At 39.5% G+C, this 27913-nt stretch overlaps 1 protein-coding gene and 1 long non-coding RNA gene across 2 annotated transcripts; one reads left to right on the top strand and one right to left on the bottom strand.

Annotated features, from left to right (window-relative positions):
* Window positions 1-470: 470 nt before the first annotated feature.
* Window positions 471-8421, bottom strand: LOC308705307. Its single transcript, XR_014031900.1, has 4 exons — window positions 8306-8421; window positions 4319-4406; window positions 3759-3861; window positions 471-3442 (listed from the first exon to the last, which is right to left on the bottom strand). It is a non-coding gene; the product is annotated as an uncharacterized lncRNA (long non-coding RNA).
* A 7380-nt stretch (window positions 8422-15801) lies between these two features.
* Window positions 15802-22338, top strand: LOC308705883 (polyunsaturated fatty acid 5-lipoxygenase-like). Its single transcript, XM_081391178.1, has 14 exons — window positions 15802-16034; window positions 17535-17730; window positions 17812-17893; window positions 18067-18189; window positions 18701-18807; window positions 18934-19106; window positions 19212-19358; window positions 19445-19654; window positions 19739-19825; window positions 20045-20214; window positions 20789-20901; window positions 21583-21683; window positions 21757-21927; window positions 22018-22338. Exons 1-14 carry the CDS (start codon window positions 15885-15887, stop codon window positions 22195-22197), a joined length of 2010 nt encoding a protein of 669 aa, XP_081247304.1. The 5' UTR covers window positions 15802-15884; the 3' UTR covers window positions 22198-22338.
* Window positions 22339-27913: the final 5575 nt, after the last annotated feature.

Below are 27913 nucleotides of genomic sequence, written 5' to 3' on the forward strand. Positions count from 1 at the left end.
AGGACAAGGAGGGAAAGATCATGTGTGATAGGAGTAAATAAAACTGTGCAAATGGATAGTCAAAGTGTTATCCCACACACACACACACACACTAACAGACCCCTTAAACCTACCTGTGGAAGACATGTCATCTTTAAGATGTGTGTGATCATCATCTGACAGTAAAAGAGCACACACACCTTATTCTAATATGGGATTGTATTGGACTGGTAAAGAGTGTTGGTCGTGACAGGAGAGCCTCCACTGAAGGAGACAATATGATGAACACCAAGTCTAAGAATGTTCCAGGTCTGGTTGAAATCCCATCATTGGTCTATAGAAACATTCTGGGAGTCAAGACTATAGAGGAGGAATGATGTCCTCCCTTCCCTTCACCGTCACTCTATAATCACTCTGTGCGCAACAATAATCATTGCTTGTCAATAAACATTGCTTAGTCTACCTTCTGTGATTGTATTTTATTTTTTTTTGTGCAGAACATACAGAGATGACATTTATGACATACAACTTTGCATACAATATACAAAATTTATTAACAATATGTTCAATGTCATCAGAATACAAATGAGGTAAGAAGAGTTAACAATGAGCTGAAAAATATGATAGATAAAAAGAACGAGGACAATATATTAATCTATACATCAGTTACACTGGACAATTTTTGAAAAAAGTTTCATAAGAAATGTTAATGCAGGGTCCAAAGATGAGAAGGCAAGTTTTAAAGTTGAGACACTCACACACGGATATATAATGCATATTTTATAAAAATTTTAAAAGGAATGGAACTGAAAATATCAGTGCTCGCTCCTCTATAAGCGCAACATGTTTAATGGATTTTTTTGTTTGATTTTTGTTGCAAAAAGGTAATGAAGTTTCAACTGTAATAGTTTACATATTCAAAACGATGAATAGTTTATTGGCGTTGGGTGACTACAGTAATCTACAGCAGTGTTGACAACAGTGGCTGACATTAACCTCTACAAACACATCTGTGTCCTAATAGAGTGTATATCAGCTCTATAAGCTTTAGCCAGTGCCTCCACAGTCCCGTCAGTAATGCTCAAGTTCCCATTATCAACACCAAAATACTCGTGTTCCTGTTTCCTGAATACAGGACAGTCTCTGACTCGATAAAGACACAACAATATTACAAATAACTCCTTTTCTGATTTCCATGCAACCTCTGGTTAATATTTGTATAAACTTAGTACTCTTCTAATCTACTTTGTGCACTTTAAAACAAGTCTTTTTAGGGATAGTTCACTCAAAACTGTCTACTGACTTCTAATGTATGGACAAAAAATATTGTCTTTTATGTTCTAGAGGAAGAAAGGAAATTATCCAGCTTTTGATCGACATGAGGGCATATGTACATTGTCAATTTTCATTTCTGAGTGAACCATCTTTTTAATACATTTACATTTAATCATTTAGCAGACTTACAAATGAGGAGAACAATAGAAGTTATAACAATATTCAAGAGCTGTGAATAATAGTGTGAATAGTAGTTATTTGGTAAAAGAGTATAATGTACATGCATTAGGAACACAAGCAAGACTATGACATTAAACTACTTGATGTTGTTGATCTGTCAGTCTAGCGGGGGAATTAATGAGAATAAACTGCTTTATACAACCCTCCTCTCCATCGTATGATACAGATCGTCAGCAGAAGCATCAACGGCACATCAATACATCTTTAATAAAACTCTGTTTACCGTATGTGTTTAATGGACTGCAAACAGAGCAATTGAGTTTTGAGTTTTATGAGTCAAGAGTTATCTCTAATAAACCTAAATATCACAGAAAGGAAGGGTGTGTGCAGTGAGAATGACATTAGGTGCGTTTCCATCACAGATTTGAGCAAAACTTTAGCGATTTTTAAAAATGCCGACAAAAAACTATTGCGAAATGACGGCGTTTTCATTAACCGATGCCATGCGACTAAAACTTCATTTTTCCACTCGCGATAAGTAAAATCTCTCCAAAAACCATGGCAATGGACGTTGGTAGGATTATGTACTATATCCCGGCCACTGCACTGGCCATTATTATTAATCGCAGGAGATGTGTGTGTGTTATCCAAGCATTAATGGTAAGGAACGGCCCTTATTATACGTGTGAGCAGCTCATATGAGGAGTTTCTGGGTGTTTCTCCCTCAGATCTGCTTCGAGGTCTTGATCGTGGCAGTTTGAGGTTTAGAACCAATATTCCTGTAATTATTTTGTCTTATATGAAATTCATAAAGAGCTCAGTCTCGTCTTCAGTCCAAACACACCTCGTCATCTACGTCAGCTGACCTGTAAATGCGCAAAAACTGTTATTGAAGTTTTGAGAAATATTTCTTTTTCGAATTGCCTGAAAAAACTCCTCATGCGAGCGGAGAAAATTTTTTGCGATAAATGGGAGTGTTTTGTTGACATGTTTCCATTGGGCGTATTTTCAATTCGTAATTGCAATTTGAAGGGTAATGGAAACGCGGCTATTGACTTCATTTATTGAGTGCAGATGTTTAGACTGAACTGCAGGCGGTCTGTGAATGAGACGCGGGCTTTTGCATTGAAACACAGCAGGAAAACTCTGCTCTACTGTCTCGAGAGTGTTCGTCCCAGCTGTGTGTCGAACACTGATCTGTGTCAGTTCTACAACAGCAATTCATTAACCCTCCAACATCAGGCCTCAAGAACACGTACAATACACAGTCAGCCAGTGATTTCAGAAACATGAGACAAAAAAAAACATCTACACTGTTGTGAGCTCCTAAAATATCATCTATAACGATCATGATTAGACTGGGGAGGATGAGAAAAGTGTAAGTCAGAAGCACCACGAACAAACTTCCCAGAATTTTTTTGCGCTTTAGAGGAGTAAGCGATATTGCGCGTGAAAGACCGCGACAAGTGCCAACAAAACACAGAATGATTATCGGGTAGGGGATTAAAAAGATGATCGCCATGGTCAGAGAGCTAAAGTCTGTGACTGTTAAGATCAGAGGAACAACCCAGATGATCACAGAAACGCCACAGCAGACTTTTAGTGAATGAGATCTGTACCAGATAGGAGGAGAAACCTGAAGATATCGTTCAAAAGCAACACATGCCATAAAATACAGACCCACAATAAAACTATGCCAATATACTTCACCCCCCTGCCCTGTGAATATTATTTTTAATATACAAATGATCTGAATGAGATCTGAAAGAATCAAATTAAAAACAAACACTGGAGTGGAGCGATCAGATTTGATAAGACCACACAACGCTAACAGAGTTAAGATCAGGACTAGAATCTCAGTGCCTGAAAAGATCATGGTAAATATTACTCTTGAAAGCTCATGTTCCATGACAATCTCTTCAATCTGATGGGTCCATTCATCTTCATAATTTACTCCACTTGATCCGTCGATGCTGGCCATTGTTTCATGAAATCTTGACAGGCAACACTAAATAACAAACCAGTCATTAGTTTTAAAAAATGCATTTACTATTTACTAATTTATTAAAAACATGCCATAACTTTTCTGTGTGACTGTTGAAATAAAGTTTCCTCAGTTTGTTTTAGAGGAGATGTGTGTAATGTTAGAAAGCTTGAAATACGTGAAATGTGAGATTAAAGTTTGGAAATCCTCCATTTGAACAATATCACAGAAGCAAGAATATTCTGAATGCTGTTGTTCTGAATATTCAGTCCAGCACAGCTGCAAGTGTACAATGGTTTATTAAACTAGGAGTAAATCTTGAAGAACTTGCGTTACTGACAGGAGTGTGTGTTTCGTCTGCAGGTCAAAGCAGAAGTTTGAGTAGCAACACACAGATGACAGATGTTTCACAAGTTTCCACTGCTCTTCATTCACTGCACACACTGTAAAAACACACATCTTAAAGCTTTTGGATATAATGTAGGAAATGCCTGATATTACAGACAAACTATTTGATCCAACATGTCAAACTGTAATTACCTTAAAGACTCAATTAACTAACAATGGTAGTTTGAAAAACCAGTCTAACTTTCACAAATGTTTCGGCTCAACTACGACGACTGAATCTGAAAACGCTTTATATCTGATGCTTTCATTTTTAAAGTTCACTCAGCGTTTATTCATATCCTCAGTAGAATCAGAAACCCATGAATGATCGCGAGAGAAAGTGGTTCCGACAGGACCTTAAAGAAAACTTCCAAACCAATTCCATCTACATTTTCTTCTACACATAATCAAGCACACTAGAGAGTCAACAAGCTGAACAACATGTGCTAACGTTTGACTAAAGGCTGAAACACAACGACACAATAAATCCCACACGAGACGACATGATCTTACCGGGAATCAGACGGAAGACTGAAGACGCTGCTCATCAGGAGATGCTGGTGTTTATGAGCTGCTCACGTTCTTTTATAGCCTGAATTAACTCCAGAAACACCAAACACAGATGCATTAAACATCATTTACAGTTAATGAACATGCAACCGCATCAACAATCATCCAAACTCCACAATATAAAACAATTTAAAGCCACAAGTGTTATAGAAATGAAAATGTGAATAGCCAGAAATACAGTGATATAATACTCAGATTTTGTCATACTGTAAAATTATCAAATTATGATTAAGCAGTAAGGGCTAAATAAAAATGTCATGAGGTTGAAGGACAGGGTAAGGTGACAAGACAACGCAAGCACACATCCCAAACAAATGGCCATGTGCTTACACATAAAACATGAGTCTGTCATGATCCTGCCTCAAGACAAGAGAAGATCTGGGACACAAAGGCAGAATCATGACAAAAAACATCAGTAAAGACAAAATATTTTAACAACTTTTACTACTGAAAACAAAATCACTACATGTTTATTTGCAGTTTCATTCCAGACACTGATGTTTGTGAATCACCGCATGCATCCGTCAGTAAACGTTGAGTTAGTTTGATTCTGCACTACGCTTTAATAATGTTCCCCTATTGTGTGTGATGTAGTGATACATGTAAAGTATACTAACTGTATCCAAACGAGAAATGGGCATTTCTGTTAAATATTTACAAAAAATGCGTTCCAAATGTTAAATTAAATATTGATGAAAAGCTAATTCATGTTCAAATATTGTGAACACTAGACTTTTCCACAGTACAGTACACATGAGGAACAATCAAACAGCATCTCAGCTTATGGTGAATAATGACAGTAATGACACTTTCATCAACATGTGGATAGTGAACACAAAAGTGATGTTATGTATATATTTCACATATGATGAAATATGATTATATAATAGCTAAAATGATCAACAATACAGTTTTTGTGCATTCTTTAACCTTTAAGTCATGAAGGATGTAACTTGAAGCACTTCTACTGAGTATCATAATTGATTTGGATTCTTCCATTAGAAAACTCTTCCCTATTGAGTGGATGTGAGTGATTTTTTCCTCAATTTTCAAAAGCTTGTCATCAAGAGATCCAGTATGATTGCACATTTCCTCATTTCCCATTAGCATTAATTCATTATGAATGTAATGAATGAATAGCACTAATGTTAACTGTTTCCTACTGAAAGTATCTGCACAATATACTGGACTATCTGTGAGTTGAATATGCTTATGTGGACTTAAATCCCGACTAGCATGAATTTAGATTTTGAAACAGATTTTGGTGAACAAAAGCGAGGTGACGGCAGCACTCGGGTCGCAGAAGTCTCTTCTCCAACTGAAAATCACACGCCTGTCCTCAGTTATCATGCCAATTTAGGACATGAATGTGTAACAAATTAGCTCAAGGGGAAATATTAATAATAGCCTATGCCGTGTATTTTCAGAAGTGCTGGGTACAGAGACGCATTCATTTTTTCTCTTTCGCACAGGTCATGTTTTGAAAGATGATAAAGATAAAAATGTATACAAAAATGTGATGTCCGACTCGTTTTATGAAGAAGAAAGCCTCAAGTTTTCAAAAAGCATTAGACATATGACCCACTATTCTGCTTCATAAGTACCATGTTGACAATATGACATGACGTGTTTTAATGTATCTAAATGTAGCAGAGCGGGCGTGGGTTGACTCAAATTGATATAATTTCCGACTACGCCACCTGGGGAATTTCACCCCAAGAATTTAACACAACCTCTTAACACTGGCACACACAGGTTCTAATCACTGTTGGAATCAGAGACATAGGTACTGAAAAAGATTTTATTAATTATTAAAAGTCATAATGGTTATAAAAAGCATTGACCAGCAATCACTCTCATCTATTTGTTTACTTCTATCGTTGGCAGCAGAGGAACCTGGGCTTACCCACAGGGGCAGTCTCAAGATATCACCCTTATGAAAATTACTCTATTCACAGTGCACACACTCAACGACTCATGTCAGAGAAGACCACGACACACAGTGAGGACGTCACCACCTAAATGGTCACTCGTCTGCCCCCGGGTGCCCAGGCCCTGCCAACAAACAAAAGAAAAAAATACATTATCAAGCAGTGATATGCAAAAAGAACAAAATTATATAACCATAAGTCCATTAGACTTCTACTAATAGACTATGGGCACTTTTATGTACTTTGGTCATATTTTTAAAAAATACATATAATTTTGGACAAAGTCCTCTTTCTTTTTCAAACTAACAAAAAAACCTCTTTAAAAACTTTTAAAACCGTGATAGGTGTCAAAATCACTGTTTTATCCCTGTCGCACACCCAGACAACTTCAACAATGAAAATACAGTTTAAAAGTATGACTTATCTGGTAACTATTAATATACCTAAATTAAGCACTAGTAAAATAATTAAAATACATTATAGTATTTAATGTGAGACCACCATCAATATTACTTTTTATACAAAATATAGCTGTCGCACAGTATTGGTGTCATTTCCACCACAACACTGTAATGTCCCTATAAAAAGTTTGAGTGAAAGATTGTTTAGGTGGTTTCTATGGAAATGCTCAGAGACATCAGAGCACATGTTGGACATGGAGTCAAATTTTAATTTTCATCAAGAACAAAATAAGAAAAATCAAGGTAAATATTGCTTGATCAGTTAATATATTTATTCTACGTCATTTCCAAAAATGCTGTACCTTCAAGGGTGTTTTTAAAAAGTTAAAAATTTTAAGTTAAATAAGAGTATTTTGCATACATGAAATGCTAAGTATTAATTCAAAGCTAATCAGTGAAGCTATCTTTCATTTTTTCACAAGAAACTACAGAAATGTCATTTCCACCACAGTCATTTCCACCACACTGCCCTCTGTGGTGGAAATGACATTTGTGATTACAAAGTACAATTGATATGGATTGCAAGAGTAGATTGACTTTGTGAATTGAGTTTACTGAGTGTGATGAGTTTAAGAGTTTTTCAAATAAATGTTTCTCTAAATATTACTGTTTCTCTTCATTAATTCATTGTCATTTCCACCACCCTGTAATTTCCATCACCACACACATTTTTTTAAAACATTTAAAAAGTTCTCATCACACATTAAAAATGTATCCACAATTTAAGAGATCATGCTCTACTTAATATAAAAATTCAAGGTATTTATTTTCTAATAAGCTCTTGCCCAAACCAATATTAAATTTCAGAGTGTGAAGTTCATCATTTGGTCCTTAGGGCAGTTAATTTATCTCATTGACAAACGTATAATTATTGTACACTGTGGAAAAACTGATAAAACTAGTTACAAAAATGATCTTAGACAATTCTTCTAAGTTTTTTCCGTTTCGTTTTTAAATAACAGCTGTAGAGATGTGGTGGAAATGACATTTGTTCATTCCAGGTCGGAATTTTTTTTTAAATATTAACAATTTAATCTCTTGTAATCTATCATACAGACCTTAAAACTAGACAAATTATTTAAATTTATGAGACTGTGTTATGTGACTTTTGAACAAGTTTTTTTTATTCAACTTCACAAGCCTAAAAGTGCCCCTAGTTGAAGAAACGCCCTGAAACAGAACAGCAGCCGATGAGGAGCAGAGCAAACAGCACTTAATGATGAAGCAACGGGCAGATCATTCTCATGCAGGACGCGTGCCTTACACAAAACAAAAAGGTGTTACACAGCGATTCCCTCTGCCTTGGCTTCACGCTCGAGCAGTATACTCACAACAAAACATGCTGTCCCGGGATTAGGCTACTATCCCCAAACTATGCGGTGGATGGAGCCAGATGTCTCCGACAAAGCTCGTTGGCAGAAAGCGCAGATAGATCTTACACTGCGTTTAGCATACAGATTAGTCAGATTACCCGCTCAGCCAAAGCAATACATAGAAACTTAATTTACAAAACACCATCGCATACAAATTTCCCTTACCTGTCTCAAATGTCCACATTCAACTCTCCAGAAAGCACAAAGACCGGCAATCAGCACCGACAGTGTGTAAGCAGCTTCAGCGATCTTTTACGAGCAACACCCACCCAGGCAACGCCTTCTTATACTTCTTCTTGTTGAATTTTTATTGGCAACAAAATGGTGTATTTCCGCCACCAACTGGTATGGAGTGTGGACCAAGACGACCCCCCCCCTCCCCCCCTTTTTTTTTTTATTTTTTTTTATTATTATTATTTTTTTTTAATACTCTCTCACAAATTAGATTTCTCAAGAAACTGAAGAATAAAAATATAACACTCATTTCTCGAGTTATTTTGCAGAATATAGGGCCTACTTTGGTATAAATTGCATTTTTATTTTTTTCAATTATGAATTAACAACCTTCTTTCATTCTCATATTTCTGACAATGCATTAAAACATGTTCTACTGTTTCCTCTTGCCCACAATAATCACATCTTTCCGTATCATGTTTACCCATTTTATAAAGTGTAGCCTACTATTTAATCTTGTGTGTCCAAATCTCACCCTTGATATTACTATTTCTTCTCTCCTGTTTTTCCCTGTAATTCTCATCTCTCCCTCTTTCCTTTGAATTCTATAGAACCTCCGACCTTTTTTCTCCTTATCCCACTGTTTTTGCCACCTTTCCTTTAGTCTCTTCTTGATAATACTCTTAATTTCATTCTTACTTAAATTAACAATTAAATGAATGTCATTGTTTTTAACTGCTTCTTTATCTGCCATTTCATTTCCTTGGACACCAACATGTGCAGGCACCCACAAAAATACTACTGTAATCCCCATCATTTGAATTCTGTATATTGTTTGCATTATCTCCATTAAATTATCTGGTCAACTTTCTAAATGACTGTATTGTAAACTAGCCAATGATGAACATGAATCTGAACAAATAACTGATTTCACAGGTCTTATTTCTTCTATCCACTGTATTGCTAATAATAATGCAACCATTTCCCGTGTATAAACAGATAGCTCATCACTGATCATTTTCCTTATTGATAGATGAAACTCTGGGACACGAGCAACACCTGACACGGCACTCCAGCAAAAAGCAGCAGGGCGCCTGGGTAACGTCACGGCCCCGGATAGTGACGCACACTAAGGAACCGGTAACCCATGCTCTTATACGCACCGGATGCCAGGCCATTGGCCAAACCATGACAAGTAGGAGGGGTCATAACCCTTCCTGCTACATAAACAATGAGGGTAGCGTAGAGGATTCCTTTTGAATTCCTGTGGTCTGAACTCCAAATAACGCTACACTGAAGATGCTACAATACTGCGAACTGAGTCAGCTAACCTGTAGCAGCTATCGCTAACTACAGCTAGCTCCTCTGCCCCTCAAGTCAACACAGTCTCCAGCTTACTGTTTGCTCTAATACTAGCACCTCCAACGAATGTTAGTTAGCTAGCTAGCACTAACAAGATAACGGGTATCTTTATTTTTCCACAACAGTCAGACACACCAGTTTTGTACTTAGTTAACACATTGCCACAACTTCCTCGGGCCCCGAGATAAAACCAAAGTGAAAGGGGACTCACATACTTTACTGTGGCAGCTAGCAGCTTCTTGGCTTCTGGAAGCTGATGTTGCCGTTTCGTCGATGATAGAATTTAGCTGCTAGAAGCTAGAGCTAATACTCTATCGTGCTGCTCTTGGTCAAACTACGAGAAAGGACTTTTTACTGTGTAACGAGTCTGCTCAATGAAATATGAATAACCAATCATAACTTGTTATAATTGATTATGAATATTTGGATCAGTTAAAGGTATAGCGGAGGATCTTTCCGAATTTTTTTCAGCCAGCCAGAACTGAACTTTCTAGGCCAAGTGGTGACCAGGCAAGGCATCGCTCCAAGCCCAGAGAGGGTCAAGGCAATCAGAGCTATGGATTCGCCCCAAAACATTAGTGAGTTGAGACGGGTGTTGGGGATGATGAATATTCGAAGTTTCGAATGCGCATGCGTCGCGTCTGAACGCGTTGTTGTCTTTGGAGCTCCATCGATTCATTTATAATTCTTGATTTCTCTTTAAACTCACTTACATGAACATTTTCTACTTTTCCTCACCTCATAGTTACAACGCGGACTGTTGAGCAGACGCGTCTCAAGCCTAGTGATCCAACGCTGGATACTCTTATAGGTTACGTCCGTGGATCACGGCTGAAAGCGTCTTCTCCGCACTCATTTACAAACAAACATTTTTTCGCCTATCGTGCGTCTACTACTCCACACCCGTACCGCTAAAAAGACGGATTATATCCAAGACTTAAGCCATAAATTAGTATTAATATTGATAGCATCACTGGTAGCGTCGTTGCTAATTTAACTTACTGTCCATCTGTTAAAATGGTGAATATATCAGATGTAAGTAGTTTACCTTTTAAGTGCAGGTGAGGACACATTTGAGCTGCACGCGGTGCAGTCTGAGCTGGAAGCTGTTGAGAAACAGATCCACGACCTTTTAGTGAGAAAAGCCGAGCTGATAGACCGGCGTTTGGCTCTTGAAAGATCACGCGCCGATGCACACAAATCAGAGATTAACGTTACTAACCCGCTGATTTCGACCTCGTCTACTCCGTGCGTTCCTCAACATCGGTCCCGAGTGTCGAGGTCGCGATCAGCCATGGTCTCGTTCACTCCGGCTCCAACATGCCATCACGAAGCCTGGATTTTTCCGCAGCGGAAGACACGAGTCAGGTCTAGACCAAGAAAACTCTCTCCGACCCTCCCGGTTTTCGAGATATCCACACAAAACCGCTTCTCCCCTCTTCGCGAAACAGAACGCGATGCTGTGATCATCGGCGATTCCATCGTTCGTCACGTACACGCTACGTTAAATAAAAGTAAGGTGCATAGTCACTGCTTTCCTGGTGCTCGTGTTTCTGAAATCGCTGCACATTTTCCAGAGATTCTGAACGAGCGCGTCGGAACTGTGGTCCTGCACGCGGGAGGGGCCGACATCAGCCTGCGCCAGACGGAGGTTCTGAAGAAAGACTTCAGGAATCTGATCGATACGAATGGTTAATGTCATGGTGCAATGAGCAGAAACTGCTCTTTGTAAATAATTGGAATCTGTTTTGGAAGCGTCCTAGGCTTTACCGTGCTGATGGCTTACACCCAAGCAGATTCGGATCGGATCTTCTTTCGGATAACATCTCCAAAATGTTAAATACCTTTTGACTAGTAACCAAAAGTCCAAATCATAGTCTCTGCTGCACCAAATTAACTGATATAAATACTAGTGTAGAACATTGCATAGAAACTGTGTCTATTCCTCGTTTAGTGAGATCAAATAATAAATCTACTGCAGGATCTAGAAAAAATCTAATTGTTATTAAACCAGAAAATGTTGCTATTAGTAATCAAAAACAATTTCTAAAGCTAAGTCTTCTAAACATTAGATCACTCACACCTAAGGCAGTTATTGTAAATGAAATAGTCACAGATAATAGCATCGATGTACTTTGCCTTACTGAAACCTGGCTTAAACCAAATGATTATTTCGGTCTAAATGAGTCTACTCCATCAGGATACTCCTATAAGCACGAGCCCCGTCTGATTGGTCGTGGCGGCGGTGTTGCAACAATCTATAGAGATGTTCTCAATGTTACTCAAAAAATGGGTTATAAGTTTATTTCATTTGAAGTACTTGTACTAAATGTTACGCTCTTAGATGTTCGAAAAACATCCCTATTATCTCTAGTCTTGGCTACCGTATATATACCGCCTGGGCCTTACGCTGATTTCCTAAAAGAGTTTGCAGATTTTCTCTCAGACCTATTAGTTCATTTCGATAAAGGATTAATTGTTGGAGACTTTAATATCCACGTAGATAATCAAAATGATGCGTTAGGGGCTGCGTTTACAGATTTATTAAACTCCTTTGGGGCTAAGCAAAACATTACCGGACCAACTCATCGATTTAATTATACACTCGATTTAATTATATCACATGGAACCGATCCAACCGATATAGATATCATTCCACAAAGTGACGATGTCACTGACCATTACATGGTAACTTGTATATTACGTACTCCTGCAATATATCATGCTGCGCCGCGTTATCGATTAGGCAGAACAATCCTTCCATCCACCATAGATAATTTTTCAAAATAGCTTATCGGATCTGTCTCAGCTGCTGCCTGAACCCAAACAAACAGATGAACTTGAAGAATTAACTAGCACTATGAGCACCATTCTCTCTGGATCATTGGATATTGTTGCGCCCATTAGATTAAAAAAGATCAGAGAGAAAAGTAAAGCACCATGGTACAACAATACTACGCGTGTTCTAAAGAGAGAAACCCGTAATTTAGAGCGTAAATGGAAACAAACTCACTTAGAGGTCTTTAGAATCGCATGGAAAGACAGTATGTCACGTTATAAAAAGGCCCTAAAAGAGGCCAGGGCTGAGCATCTCCGCAAACTAATAGAAAACAACCTTAACAATCCTAAGTTCTTATTTAACACCGTGGCTAGACTAACAAATAAACAGATGTCTCCTGAACAAAATATTTTGTTACAGTTTAGTAGTAATGGAAAATAGAAAACATTAGAACCACAATTGTAAACGTTCAATCCTCAATCAAACATTTTACCTTGCTGGATAAATCAGGTTACTTGTAGAGGTCTATGTTTTCTAATCAGTCGTGTTTATTTGGGAGACATGAACATGTGCAGTGTTGGGGCCCTCGAGGGCCTCGCAGCTGACCACTGTTATAGCAGATAAAACAAAAACCTTTTCCTCTTCCACACACACGGGTGTTGGTTCCCTACGCATACCCAGCCGGGCCGAGGCATGAAAGCCATCCCTGGCGTGTCAATTCAATTAAATTCAAATTTATTTGTATAGCGCTTTTCACAATACATATTGTTTCAAAGCAGCTTTACAGAAAGTGCATTTCAGAAATGTACATAGAGAAATACAGTTAGTTAATCATGTATTGATTTAGGGCATAAACATATCGCCAGCGTCGAGTCGTCTCTTCACAGGCGCCGAGTCGTCTCTGCACGGGTGATCAGAATCTGTAGTTTCCATGAGAGGCTGGATACAAACTGGAGCTGACGATCTGTATTTACTAGCGTCCCGAGATAACAACAGAAGAGCAGATGGGAAATAATTAGCGTAGCTGCTGTTCGTAATATTAATGCATTCAATCTGATTCAACTGTAGTATAAAAGGTAAGTATTATGTGAATGCTTGGCTAAAGAGATGCGTCTTTAATCTAGTTTTAAACTGGGAGAGCGAGTCTGAGCCTCGAACAATATCAGGAAGGCCATTCCAGAGTTTAGGAGCTAAATGTGAAAACGCCCTCCCTCCTTTAGTGGACTTAGATATCCTAGGAATGACCAGAAGCCTCGAATTTAGTGATCTTAAAGAGCGCGATGGATTGTAGGGCGATAGAAGTTCCGTTAAATACACGGGAGCTAAACCATTTAGGGCTTTTTAGGTCAGTAGTAATACTTTGTAATTGATACGGAATTTTATTGGTAATCAATGTAGAGACGACAGAACTGGTGTTATATGATCATATTTTCTTGATCTAGTTAGAACTCTAGCGGCTGCATTTTGGACTAACTGTAGCTTGTTTATTGAGGATGCAGGACAACCTGCTAACAAAGCATTACAGTAATCTAGTCTCGAGGTCATGAATGCATGAACTAACTTTTCTGCATCAGAAACAGATAGCATGTTACATAGCTTAGCAATGTTTCTAAGGTGGAAAAAGGCTGTTCTTGTAACATATGAAATATGATTTTCAAAAGACAAGTTGTGGTCTAATATAACACCCAGGTCTCACAATGGGTTCTGAACACAACGGAACAAGGTTACTCGCTCCAACTCGTGGGCATAGTCGACACTTCGCAAAGAGCAACGTGGCACTCGTCCTCTGCACCAAAGTAATGAGCTTATTGGCAAAAGGGGCTGTGGAAACAGTTCCTCCAGCCCACAGCGAGTCAGGCTTCTACAGTCGCCACTTCCTCGTTCCCAAGAAGGATGGCCCATGCTAGACCTCAGACATCTGAACAGGGCCTTATGAAACGGCCATTCAAGATGCTAACCCTGAAACAAATCCTTGTGCTAGTGCGCCCTGGGGAATTGATTTATCTCAGTGATCCTTTCATTTCTAAATTACCCCCCATCACAGACCGTCTTTGAGATTTGCGTTGGGAGGGGTGGCCCACCAGTATACGGTCCATTCGGACTGTCCCTGGCCCCGCGCACATTCCCCATGAGACAGAAGGGAATGCCCATCCTGAACTACCTCGACGACTGGCTTGTTCTGAACTAAATTCCCACAGATATGTGCTGGAAAGCCTGGGACTCAGAATCAATAGCACTGTTCCCCAGTCAGAGGATTTCCTTCCTGATCGCAGTTATATACTCAGCCCACATTAAAGGTCCTTGCACACCGAGGCCGAAATTTTCGTAGGCGTTGTGTTTTTTCGTATTCGTGATTCGGCTATGAATTGTCAAAACACCTTTCAAAATGCTTGCTACAGATGCGAAAATCACAGAAAAAAAACTTTTATGACACATATCCTCTGTATGTTAATTCTATTCTGTAAAATGACGTGAAGTGTTTTTCTCATTTGCCGTAGTTTTTCATTTTTACACTTCTGTTTGTACAATTTTGTTTAATCCAAATTTTATTTATGTATTAAACACATGGTTTTGTGTGTTTTTTAGTTATTTTTCTTATATTTAAAATAAACAAGAAGTTCAGAACAATCACGCTATGATAGATTTAAAAACTTGATACATTTATACAAGTTTATTTCAGTTATTGCATTCAACGATTGAGAACAATTAGTAAAAGACAGTTTTAAAGCATTGTGAGGTAAAAAGGAAAAGCACAAGGAAATGAAATCAATGTACGAGTTGAGGTTTGCTGTGCTTTATTCTAACGTTACACAAAGTGAATGCCTGCAAAGGGACAACTGTGCAAAACGTGCTGCTAACTAATATATATAGGCTATATAGGATATATAAACGGTTACGAAACTATAAACGATTGTGATGTTTTGGTGATTGTGATATCGACATGATATTTTCATGATTATCACAACTTTATCTTTTGTCAAATCAATGTGGTTCAGATAACATTTTGAGTTTCTATTTTTTTAAACAATCTCCTTCATTGTATTAACTCAAAATTCGAATTTTAATTAACTATTAATGTTTGAAATGTTTTAGGCAACCAGGTAGCTTACTTTTTCAAGATAAACCAACACATTTTTTTTTTCAGTTTATGCATTGAAAACTACAGTAAATGTACCTTAAAAAAATAATAATAATAATAATCCATTAATCCTGCTGTGATACAAGGAGCTTGATTCTCAGTTCCGCGCATGGATATTCATGTAAGCCCACTGAAACCGAAAATCTCGTAACACCTGAATCTGATAAAGACCACATCATCACAAGCTAGATTGATAGACCACACCCCAATACAAAGGGCAGAAACTGAATTAAACTTTAAAAAGCCACAGATGTGAGGGTCAGCTGTACTCGTCTTCCCATCCGAGCACAATGTTCACGTACACAGTCTCTGTCAGCACTGGAAAACAGGAGTTCGCTGGGACATTAGATAATGTTCACCTGACGCTGATCGGCACGGAGAGCAGCAGTGATCGCACTCTGCTGGACAAATCCTTCTTTCAAAGTTTTGCAAGAGGAACGGTAAGATTTTGTTTTTCTTGACGCGCGTATATGTTATTAAATGTGACATAGAAAATAATTTAGCACTTATCAGATCATTAAACCCTTTTTTGTTTCCTCGCAAAAAGTGAGAAATCAGTCTCTAGTATGACTGTTTAAAGTTTCTCCAAACTGCATTTCTGTAACCCTACTTTTCCCTACCAAAGCTTCCACATATTTCTTAACTTGTCCAGTTTATTCCCAGCAATATAAAGCACTCTGATAGATAATCCAATTTAACATATGTTTGAAAATGTATGGAAGCTTAATTGTTTCTGCCAAGGTATAACAATTAAAAAGATAATTGCGACCTTTTTATCTTGCAATTCTCATTGTTTTTCTCAGAATTGCGTTATAACTAAGTCAGAAATGCACGATATTAACTCACAATTATGAGTTCTTTTTCCTTTCTTAAAATTGCATGTGTTTCTCGCAAATCTGAGAAGTCAAATGCGAGATACAAAAGATCACAAACCTTTTTTATTCATAGGTGGAAACCAGCTTTCATAATGTTTCATAAATAAACTTAAATTTAACAAAAAACCTAATGAGATTAACTAGGGCATCCTGTATGGCAAGCCATTTTAGCTTAAATTGTACCCAGCGTTGCTCGTTGTAATTGCATTTTTACTAGTAAGAATTCAATTAGAGAGCTCTACAATTCTTACTAGTAACAATTCCAGTTAGAGAGCTCTCTAATTCAATAATTCCAGTTAGACTAGTAACAATTCCAGTTGGAGAGCTCCACAAATTAATTTTTACTTGTCATGTCTCCATTGACTTCCATTCATTTTTAATTACAGAGCTCTACAATTTAATTGTTACTAGTAAGAATTCGAATTGGATAGCTTACTAGTAAGAATTACAATGAGAGAGCTCTACAATTCAATTATTATTAGTAACCTTTCCAATTAGAGAGCTCTCTAATTTTTTTACTAGTAAAAAAAAAATGGATTAAATGTATGTATAATTGCAGAGCTCTGTAATTGAATTAAAGAGCGCTGCGATTGCATTAGTAGCAACTGAATTAAAGGGCTCTATTTAAATTGCTACTAGTAAGAATTGAATTAAAGAGCTCTACAATTGCGTTCTTACTAGTAAAAATTCATTTGTAGAGCTCTCTAACTGGAATTGTTACTAGTAAGAATTGAATGAGAGTGCTCAGTAATTGTAATTGAATTGTAGAGCTCTTGAATTGAATCCTTACTAGTAAAAATGCAATTACGACGAGTAACGCTGGATACAATTTAAGTTAAAATGGCTTGCCATAATCCTGACTGCAGTGAAAATTGTGTGGTATCTTTTGATTAGTTTTCCCCAATTAAACTTTTTGATGTTAGCACACCCTGTGATGTCCAGTCGAGGCCTGTCTCACCGGTTTTACTGGAAACGGGCCTCGTAACAGAAGGGCCCTCAGTTGCGCTTGAAACGGGCCACCGAATTGCAAAGGCTCTGGTTGTCTAACAGAAGCTGTCGTTAAAGGTGATGCCCATCGACGTCCATGTGAAGGAGAAGCTGGGAGACATCGTGCTGGTGAAGCTTGAGAAGAAGAACTTGCTCAATGATCAGTGGTACTGTCGAGTCATCAGTGTGACGTCTCCCTCCGGAGATCACTTCGACTTCCCCTGTTATCGCTGGATCGCCAACGAAAATGCAGTTGTTCTTCGAGATGGCATGGGTGAGTCCTATCCCGACTCTGATCACTATCCAGTCCTGAATCAAGCACGTCACAAATACTGTAATTCATGTGTTCCTTTAGCTCGACTGTCTCACGAGGATAAAACCTGTTTGCTAAATGATCACCGACGCATGGAACTGGAATCCAGACAACAAATGTTCAGGTTTGAGGACACCGTTACAATCCTGGACAATATTCTGTCATTTGGTGGTGTAAATGTTGTCTTTATTTTCCCCCAGATGTTTTAGTTTAAAATGCTGAACACACTTGCACCACTTCACTTATACTTTGACACCAAATAACTCACTGAAAGATGAATGTTACCTCTTCTTGAAGGTGGAAGGAGTGGCAGCCTGGTTTCCCCATGAGCATAGATGCCAACTTGCGCAGTGAACTCCCTCTGGATGTTCAGTTTGAATCTGACAAAGCTGTGGACTTCGACGAAAACTTCAATGAAGCGTAGGTTACACAGTTTGCGTTCATCCCTCCGCCTGTATCCCTAACAAATATGCTATTGATTTCCAATGACCCTGTTTGACTGCTGAAAATGACAGTTCACCCCAAAATGAAAATTCTGTCGTTTACTCTGTTGATCCAAACTTGAATGAACAAAATATATATTTTGAATGATGTTTGTAACCAGACAGTTAACTGTAACAACTGGCTTCCACTTTCTTTTTTCTACTATATTTGGACGTCAATGGTTACATCAACCAATTGGTTGCCAACATTCATCAATGTATATACTTTTTCTTTTTTTTTTTTTTTTCAACTTAACTAAATTAAATAAACTAAACCTTAAATGAACTAAACTAAACATTTTTGCAACATGAGTAAATGATTTTTGGGTGAACTCTCTTTAGCCAGGGAATATCCCAAAATTTAAGAAATGAGTGAAGCTGAAACTGAACCAGAAAATCTGATAATGAGCATTCAGCTGATGTGTTTTTCCTGGTGTGATCTCTTTCAGGATCAAAAATCTTCGTCTTAACAAACTGAAGAGCTTGTTCGATTCGTCTTGGACCGATATTGAAGATTTTCGAGAACTGTTTATGACAATCAAGAACACTGTGTCAGGTTTGAACAGGTTTTTTTTTATTATTTCTAATACAGAAATGAGCTGTCCAACTTATTGTGGGGGAAAAAACAGGCTGAGACACATTGTTTGCATTCCCCTAAAATCACTGGCATTCCCTCTGACAGAATATGTGATGGAGAACTGGGAAGAGGACTTCATGTTTGGCTATCAGTTCTTAAACGGCTGCAATCCTGTGATGATCAGGAAGTGCACGAATCTTCCAGACGGGTTCGCAGTCACACAGGAGATGGTGAAAGACTCTCTGGATCGAGATCTCACACTACAGGAGGAGTTAAAGGTCAGGAGATAATGCTTGGTCCTCAGTGGTGTAGACTGGACAGTTGCAGTGGTCAATTCTGGATGCGAATGAATGAGATTTTCACTCTAAACGCCTCTATTACAGGAGGGAAACGTCTACATCGCAGACTATGCGATCCTGGAGGGAGTGCGAGCCAATGCCACTGACCCGGACACCCAGCAGTATTTATCTGCTCCCTTCTGCCTTCTGTACAAGAACAGCCAGAATGAAATCATGCCGATCGCTATTCAGGTGCCTGCAGAAATATTTAGTGAAATATTACTAGTTAGCGTTTGGAGTTTACCAAATATTCTGTTGGTTCACTTGATCTGAAACAGCTCAGTCGTCACACTTCTGCTGGAGAGGCGAACACAGTGTTTCTCCCGAGCGATGATCACTGCGACTGGATGCTAGCCAAGATGTGGGTGAAATCCTCCGACCTTAATGTACACCAGCTGGTCTCACACTTTCTCAGGACACATCTGACATCTGAGGTTTTTGCCATAGCCATGTACAGACAGCTCGCTGCAGTCCATCCAGTGTACAAGGTAGGTTCTGAAACTCATGGCTTACTGCTTTACTGAAGGCTGTCGTCTTGAAGCCAGTCATTGCAGCCTTTGTTCTCCTCACAGTTGCTGATACCTCATGTCCGTTTCACCATCGCCATCAACACTGCGGCTCGAGAGACGCTCATCTCTAAAGATGGGATCTTTGATAAGGTATCCTGAACCCTGGATAAAGTTCCTTTGAACAACAGTTTCTTTTAATGTTTATTCCTGGTTCTTTAACATGACTTTGAGGTCAGAAGAGGCATATAGTCATTGACTAGATCTTATCTAGCTCTGGTTCCCGTTTTGTAGACTTCACTGCATTTCTCTGAAGTGTCTACAAAATTGTAGTCTGAGACTCAAAGATTCACTCGTGTCCTTGTTTCAAAGGCTCTTGTCACTGGTGGAACAGCAATTGTGGAAGTGGTTCAAAATGCCATGAAGACTTTAACCTATAAGTCCATGTGCTTCCCTGAGGCCATGAAAGCTCGAGGAGTGGAAGATCTGCCCAACTACTACTACAGAGACGACGGCATGATGGTCTGGAAGGCAATCAGAAGGTACTTTACAGATGTTCAAATTAGGGGTGTGACGGTTCGGTTCTAGGGTCACGGTTTCGTTTTGTGCTTGTATTGTAATAAGGTTATGAGAAATTTTAGAGACCAGTGAAATTTCAACATTCTCTATTCCAGATTTGATGCCACAGCTAAAACTACTAGCCTAAATAATATAAATTTCAAACATTATTAAAGGCAAACATCCGGTAACAAAATAAGAACAAATTATATATGTATATGTGGTGAATCCTTAAAGTTATTCAGCCAAGAGGGTTTCCCCCTTATTTTCTTGTTGTTTGATAACCAATAACACAGACACCAGCAGAAATATATTAGGCTGTTGTCACTTTAAGACACAATGCATGGATCAATATACTGTACACATGTGCTGTCTTTTCTCGACTGTTTACGTTCAAGACATAACAGACTGTTTACTGGGATACTCGCTAAGATGGGCATTTTGATAATTTTGTGTGAATTTGTCCATTCAAGCGCAAGACATGAGAACTCCATTTAGTATTCACGCACCAAGCTTTTAGCGTTTGCGGATTCATCATTTAACTTGATCTTCCTCCAGTTTTGTTTCTGACGTGGTGAAGATCTGCTATGGCAGTGATGAGACGGTTCAGAAAGACAAGGAGATTCAAGCATTTGTTCAGGATGTTTGCTTCTCTGGTCTGAAGAATTGTGGTGAGTACAGGATCATTTAACTAGAATGTTAATATGTGAATGCGTTACCGCCTCAATGACCCTGCGAGAAGTCCCGGACGAGCCCCCAATTCTCATATGCCTTCCCAGTCTGGGGAGGGCGTAACAAGGGAATTCATGGAGGAAAAAAAAGCTCTCCTGTCCCAGCATTACAAAAAATTACAAATTAAAGTTTATTTGGTATAATCAAAGTACAAAAAAAAGGGACTTTTACGTCTTCCCACTGCTTCCAAAATAACAATCACATTGATAACCTTTTCAAATTTAAATCCCTCAAGTGTCAGTGAACTTAACAAAACTGAGTAACAAAAGTCTTCAGTGAACTGTTGTACAATAAGATTAACATGCAACACTGGCGCACTTGCTAACGTCTGGTCAGTAGAAAACATTCCACATAAAAAGTAATTCACTTTTTGTAGGGAGTTTGATTGATAGGCAATCTGATCAAGCTTAAGGTCAAATTGCCATCTTTATCAGAAAAACAAACCAGACATGAGTCGGCAATGAAATTGAAAAATGGTATATTGACCATTGTAGGTCTTTGCGAACGGTCAATTGCGCCCTGGGATGTAACATGTTTGCAATGTTTGTATGCTAGCATATGCAGTGTTTACACCACTCCTAAATGCATGCATGTGCTAAACCTGTAGCCAATGTTCACAGAGTTCCCGGATTCCCTGAACACTCGGGAGCAGTTGGTCGAGTTCCTGACCGTTGTGATTTTCACAGCTTCAGCACAACATGCTGCAGTCAACTTTGGACAGGTGCGTTTACACTCTTCATGATGAATATAAACCATATATATGCTGATATCTGTATGTCTGTCCTGTGTTCCAGTTCGACTGGTTCTCCTGGATCCCCAACGCCCCCTCCACCATGCGGAAGCCCCCTCCCGCTCAGAAGGGCCAGGTGGATATGAAGTACATCATGGAGAGTCTACCGGACCGCGGGCGTTCCTCTTTGGTTCTAGGAATAGTTTGGGCCCTCAGTCAATTCCAGGACAACGAGGTTTGACTGATTCTTCAGAACTAGTTTGCTTAAACTTGCTTCATACAAATTTGTTGAAACGTTGTTTTGATTTGTGCAAATCTTCTCCAGCTGTTTCTAGGCGAGTATCCAGATATGTACTTCACTGAACAACCGATCATGGAAGCCGCCAAGACTTTCCGCAAGAAGTTAGCTGAAGTGACCAAGATCATCAAGAGCCGAAATGAGAATCTGAAAGTGCCATACTGGTATCTGTCTCCAGACCGAATCCCCAACAGTGTGGCCGTCTGAAAGGACATCGCTGGGGAAACTAGCAAACATGACAACCAACAAAATAACTTTAGTGAAAATGCTAGTCTGGATGAAAATACAGTTACATGTATTAAGAAATGAATGTCTACACAAAATAAAAAAAATTAAATGTGCAGTCGATACAGTTGTCAAGCAGTGTTTTGTTTTTCCTTTTCTTGTGCTTTGGTAGAATAACACTTGTTGAATTTGTCCTGGTCAGACGAAACATGCGCAACTAAGATTATTCAATAAACCAACTTACTCATTTTTAACATCACTTCGGCTCCGGCTTCTGCTCTTCCTGGCTTTCTCAGTCGAACTCACTGGATGATAGATTAGCTATTTATAGTTATCAGAAAATACTCGCTGTTCACAGGATTGACTGGTTTTGGATACCAGACAAAACATATATATTCTGGCAGGATTCTGTATTTTGTCTATTTTGCAAATGTTAGATCTGATAATAGGAAAGTGAATGAGTGCAGACCTAGTTTTCCCTAAACATCCACTGCAACTTCTACATGGGAAACTAAGTTGTATAATTTATGCTTGTCTACAAAATTAATTTAAAGAATTTAGGCAGAAACCTGTTGATTTACTGAGGAATGAGAATTCAATTCAGTCTGTGAATGTCCAAACTTTACAATATGCTGTAATTACCACTTCTCTCCACTAGGTGTCGTGCTTCCGCAGGAGAATATCACAGGTGCTTCAGTGCATAACCGAGCGACAGGCAAACAGACGTGTTACAAACGGGGGTAATCCATCAGCCATAAACTGAAGCTTCCCCGCGCGCTGCCATTGATTAGCATACTATCACCTGCTGTTAGCATCCCATTGACTCCCATTCATCTTGGCATCACTTTGACAGTTAATAACTTAACATCTGAGGTGTTTAAAGACTCCATTATTTCTAAAGAAATACAAAAATGTATAAAAGGCTCCATTACCTTGTATCTTACATTATGGCCCCGTAGAAGCAGTTTTTGTGAAAATAGGCTAACGATTGCGTCATAATCGCGCGACTGTCGCACAGTAGAGAGATCTCGCGGGCAATCGGGGGGACGTGGAGGCAAAATGACAAAATAATTAATCAGAATACTTAGCAAAAGATTCTCCTGCTCCTAGCTCATGGACACCTCCTACTCACACTCTCTGTCTCTGCAGGGAGGAAGGGAATGATTCAGATTTCTCTCGGCACTTTTTCTTGTTCGTCCATCAAAGTTGATGATGACCATGGCACGTTTGTCATTTTGTTGGGTTTTGATGAGTGCGCAGATGACTGAAGAGGCCAATCCAAGCCCGGAATTCCCTGCGGCACACTGGACAGGTCAGGGAGGATGTAGAGCTCTGAGGTGCAGCCACATGTCCTTCCTTGGTAGATTTGTGTTGCTGCCTCTTCAAGATAGCACAGGAGCTTCTCCTGCTTTCACAGAGGACTGCACCGTCCTGGACTTTTCTTCTCCAGGCAGGTCGGTCCTGTGCTAGGGATTCCCAGCTTTTCAGGTCGAGTCCAAAGCTCTTCAAGGAAGCTTTAAGGGTGTCCTTGTAGCGCTTTTTGGGGCCACCTTGTGCTCGCTTGCCATTTTTCAGCTCGCCAAAGAAGACTTGTTTTGGAAGTCTCACGTAGGGCATTCTGGTCACGTGGACAGTCCATCTGAGCTGTTCCTTCGCAAGCATGGTGTAGATGCTGGGGATATTTGCCCTGCTGAGGACTTTCCGTGTCAGGGATTCTGTCTTGCCACTTGATCCTCAGCAGTTTCCTCAGACAGCTCAAGTGGATATGATTCAATTTTTTGGCATGGCACTGGTAGACTGTCCAGGCTTCGCACCCATACAGAAGAGTTGGTAAGACAACAGCCCGGTAGACCTTCAGTTTTGTCTCCTGCTTGATGCCAGTCCTTTCCCATACCGAGTCACGTAGACGTCCAAAGGCTGCGCTGGCCTTGACAATCCTGATGTTAATTTCATCATCTAAGTGCACAGCACAAGAGAGTGCACTACCAAGGTAAATAAACTTGTCAACGGCTGAAAGCTTTTTCCCATTCACAAAGATGGTTGGCTCAGTGTAGGGTTTCCCAGGAGCAGGTTGGTATAGGACTTCAGTCTTCTTTGTGCTGATTGTTAGGCCGAAGTTGTTGCAAGCTGAGGAGAGGTGGTCCATACTGTCCTGTAGATCTTTATTTGAGCCAGCAGCCAGAGCACAGTCATCAGCAAACAAAAGTTCTCGAACAGTGACTTCCTCTACTCTAGTTTTGGCTTGCATCCTCCGCAGATTGAATAGCCCACCGTCAAAACGGTAAATGAAGTTAATCCCAGTGTTGTAATTCTGGAATGAGTCTTGCAGCATGGCAGAAAACACCATGCTGAAGAGCGTTGGCGCTAAAACGCAGCCTTGCTTCACCCCGTTTGTGATTGGGAACGGATCAGAGAGTTCTTGCTGGTCTCTGACGCTGGTCATCATACCATCATGGAGATTGCGCACAATGCCAATGAACTTGTCTGGACACCCATACTTGGCCATGATTTTCCATAGGCCCTCCCGGCTGACTGTGTCGAATGCTTTTGTTAAATCAATGAAAGCCATATATAGATCAACATTTTGTTCTTGGCTTTTCTCCTGTAACTGCCGAGCAGTAAATACCACGTCAGTGGTTCCGCTGTCTTTTCTGAAGCCACACTGACTCTCAGGTAGCAGACCCTGGTCTAGATGGACAATCAGGCGGTTCAGAAGGATTCTTGCCAAGATTTTGCCAGCGACTGATAGTATGGAGATGCCTCTATGGTTGTCGCAGTCCTGCCGATCGCCTTTCCTTTTATATAGATTGATTATAGTAGTATCCTTGAACTCCTTGGGAACGGCTTCTAATTTCCACATAACCTGGAAGAGGTCGGTCAGTTTCTCGACTAAGCGAGGCCCTCCAGCCTTGTAGATTTCTGCTGAAATGGCATCGGCTTTGCCTGATGAGAGAAGTGTTATGGCTTTGCTGGTTTCCTCAGTGGATGGTAGAACAGCCAAGGACTGGTTTATTTCAACTTGAGGCAATCTCGCAATTGCCTCCTCATTTATGCACGATGGCAAATTAAGGACCGTGCTGTAGTGTTCGACCCACCTTTCAAGTATTTTGTCCTTCTCCGTAAGGCAGTGACATGCGGTGATGTCTTAAAGAGGCTAGGCACTGAGTTATGAAAGCCAGATTACCTGATTTATTGTTTAGGCTAATAATACATAATAACAGTTAAACATTACGCACAAGCGCGGCATATCAAGAAATGTACAAATCGGGATGTATATCGCGTGTATTCTCTCTCTCTCTCTCTCTCTCTCTCTCTCTCTCTCTCTCTCTCTCTCTCTCTCTCTCATATATACACACACACACACACACACACACACACGCACGCACGTCGACTCGCACACACACAAGCGCGGCACACAGGCACACACAGGTAACAGTAGTTTATGTCCACTCCAGCATTAGAATGCAACCATTCTTAATCCTTATTGTTGCACAGCGGCCAAAAGTAAAATCACACACTGCTCAATTGAATATGAAGGCAAATGGCTTGCATTAATTCAACCATATTTATCAATTCAATATTAAGCCCAAAATAGTTTTTGACTCACCAATCGGTAGATTATTTGTAGCCTACATAAAATTCATTCGCCGCCCTTTCCTCGTGAAGACGTCGATCACAGCTTTGTAAAACTCGTCTTTACGGGCCTTCAGTTTGCAAAGTCTCTGGCTCTCAATTTAAAACATTTAACTCTGTGATGACGGCCTTTTAACTCCGTTATTTGGCGCAGGGATTAGGCATGTAGGCTAGCTGTGGTGTAACGTTAATGACGTAAGCTGCGCAAATGTCCAGTAATATCTCGATTTTAATTGGTCCATATCTGATATGTTACGGAGATGTTACGGGCATACCATATTTACGTCCAAAGGCACAGCAGAGTTGTGAATTGAAGTGCGCATGCGCAACATGGGTTTTTCGCTTGCCGTCTGCGATGAATGGACAGTAAAAGCACTGCTTATTCTACAATTTGTTTTTTATTTGATTATGCGTAACTGCTACATTTGTCATCATAACGTCTAAATAATTGGAATAACACACATATTTCATATATAAATTACAAGAATAAACAGTAAAAATACAAATACAAGTTTATTATTTAATAAATAATTTTATTTTTGAATTTTGGCAGGGTAGGCAGTGCCTAGTTTGCCTACCCAGAGCGCACGTCACTGCCGTAAGGAGTGTTGTTCCATCTAAGTTCAGGAGAGATGAAGTTCCTGAGAGTTGCGGACCATAGACCTGCTTGAGTGCATAGTAGAGGCACTTGGTGTTATTACTGTCAGCGTAGGATTGAATCACCTCAGCTTTTGCGCACAGCCAGGCGTCTTGCATGACTCTGAGTCTCTGCTGAACAATCCTGCGAATGTTGAGGAAGGCAATTTTCTTTAAACTTGAGCTGCTGTCATTCAGATATGCTTTATGCAGGCGATGTTTTTCGTCAAGGAGTGCTCGGATTTCTGCATCGTTCTCATCGAACCAGTCTTGATGTGTACGTAATGCAACACCAAGTGATTCAAGAGCTGTAGAATGCAGCACGGTCTTGAGAGCAGTCCAGTCTGCCTCAGCGTCTGTATGCTCGAAGCTTAGAGACTCCAGGTGATGGTCTAAAGCCTCAACAAAGGCCAGTCTGGTGTGTTCCTGTTGTAGGCGAGTGATGTTAAGACGCTTGACACGTCTTTGTCCTTGTGGGCGTCAGCTAGGCTTAATCCGGGTGTTAAGTTTGGAGATAATGAGACGATGGTCAGTCCAACATTCAGCACCACACATTGCCTTGGTCACCCTGACATCGTGCCGGTCGCTCCTCCTCACGATGACGTAGTCAATCAAGTGCCAGTGGTGTGAACGAGGATGCATCCATGAAGTTTTCTTGATGCCATGAGAAGTTTTCTTTCATGCATCCATGAAGTTTTCTTATCAAGCTCAGTTTGAGTCTGCGCAGTCGCTCAGCCATCAGGAAGTGAGTGCTTCTAATTTACTTCACTTTTCTCCGTTGTCCAATGTCACTGTGTCCATTTCTTATACTGTCTATGTGTTTGAACCCTGATCTGAGGAACTTCTTCTTCTTGCACTCAAACAGGAATGTGAGGAAAGTCTGTTTAGCGGTGCATTCACTGAACGAGCACAGTATCACTTTATCTTATCTATGTGCCTATTTTAACTGTTTTAATACATTAATACAATACAGTTTTAATCAATATCTTATTCTTTGTTTTGTTTTTTATGCACTTGTGATTATTTTATGATCATTTAGTAAAAAATATTTTGGCAAAACACTTTCAATAAACATTGAAATATGAAATATGCTATATAAATAAACTTGCCTTGCCTTGTTAGTTTTATGTGGTAATGTAAAAAAACAAAAGTGTTCCAACTGTACATGATCTATACTCACATATTAGTTGCATTTAATAAAATCATCAATGTTCACATTTAAATAAAAAAAATAATTATATAACAAACAATTAAATATAAGTGTTTTATTCTCCTTGTGATGAGGAAAGGGCAAGACACACACAGCTTTCTAAATTCTCTCTGCTCAGTGCGGTTTTAATAATGTTCAGAGTTGAACACCCACATGACAAACCAATTCCCGTTATAACAGGGTCTTGATACTTTCAGTCTTTGAAGAGGTACTCATTTC

The sequence above is a fragment of the Scardinius erythrophthalmus genome (assembly GCF_964197995.2).
Source record: "Scardinius erythrophthalmus genome assembly, chromosome: 17".
Classification (NCBI taxonomy): domain Eukaryota; kingdom Metazoa; phylum Chordata; class Actinopteri; order Cypriniformes; family Leuciscidae; genus Scardinius; species Scardinius erythrophthalmus.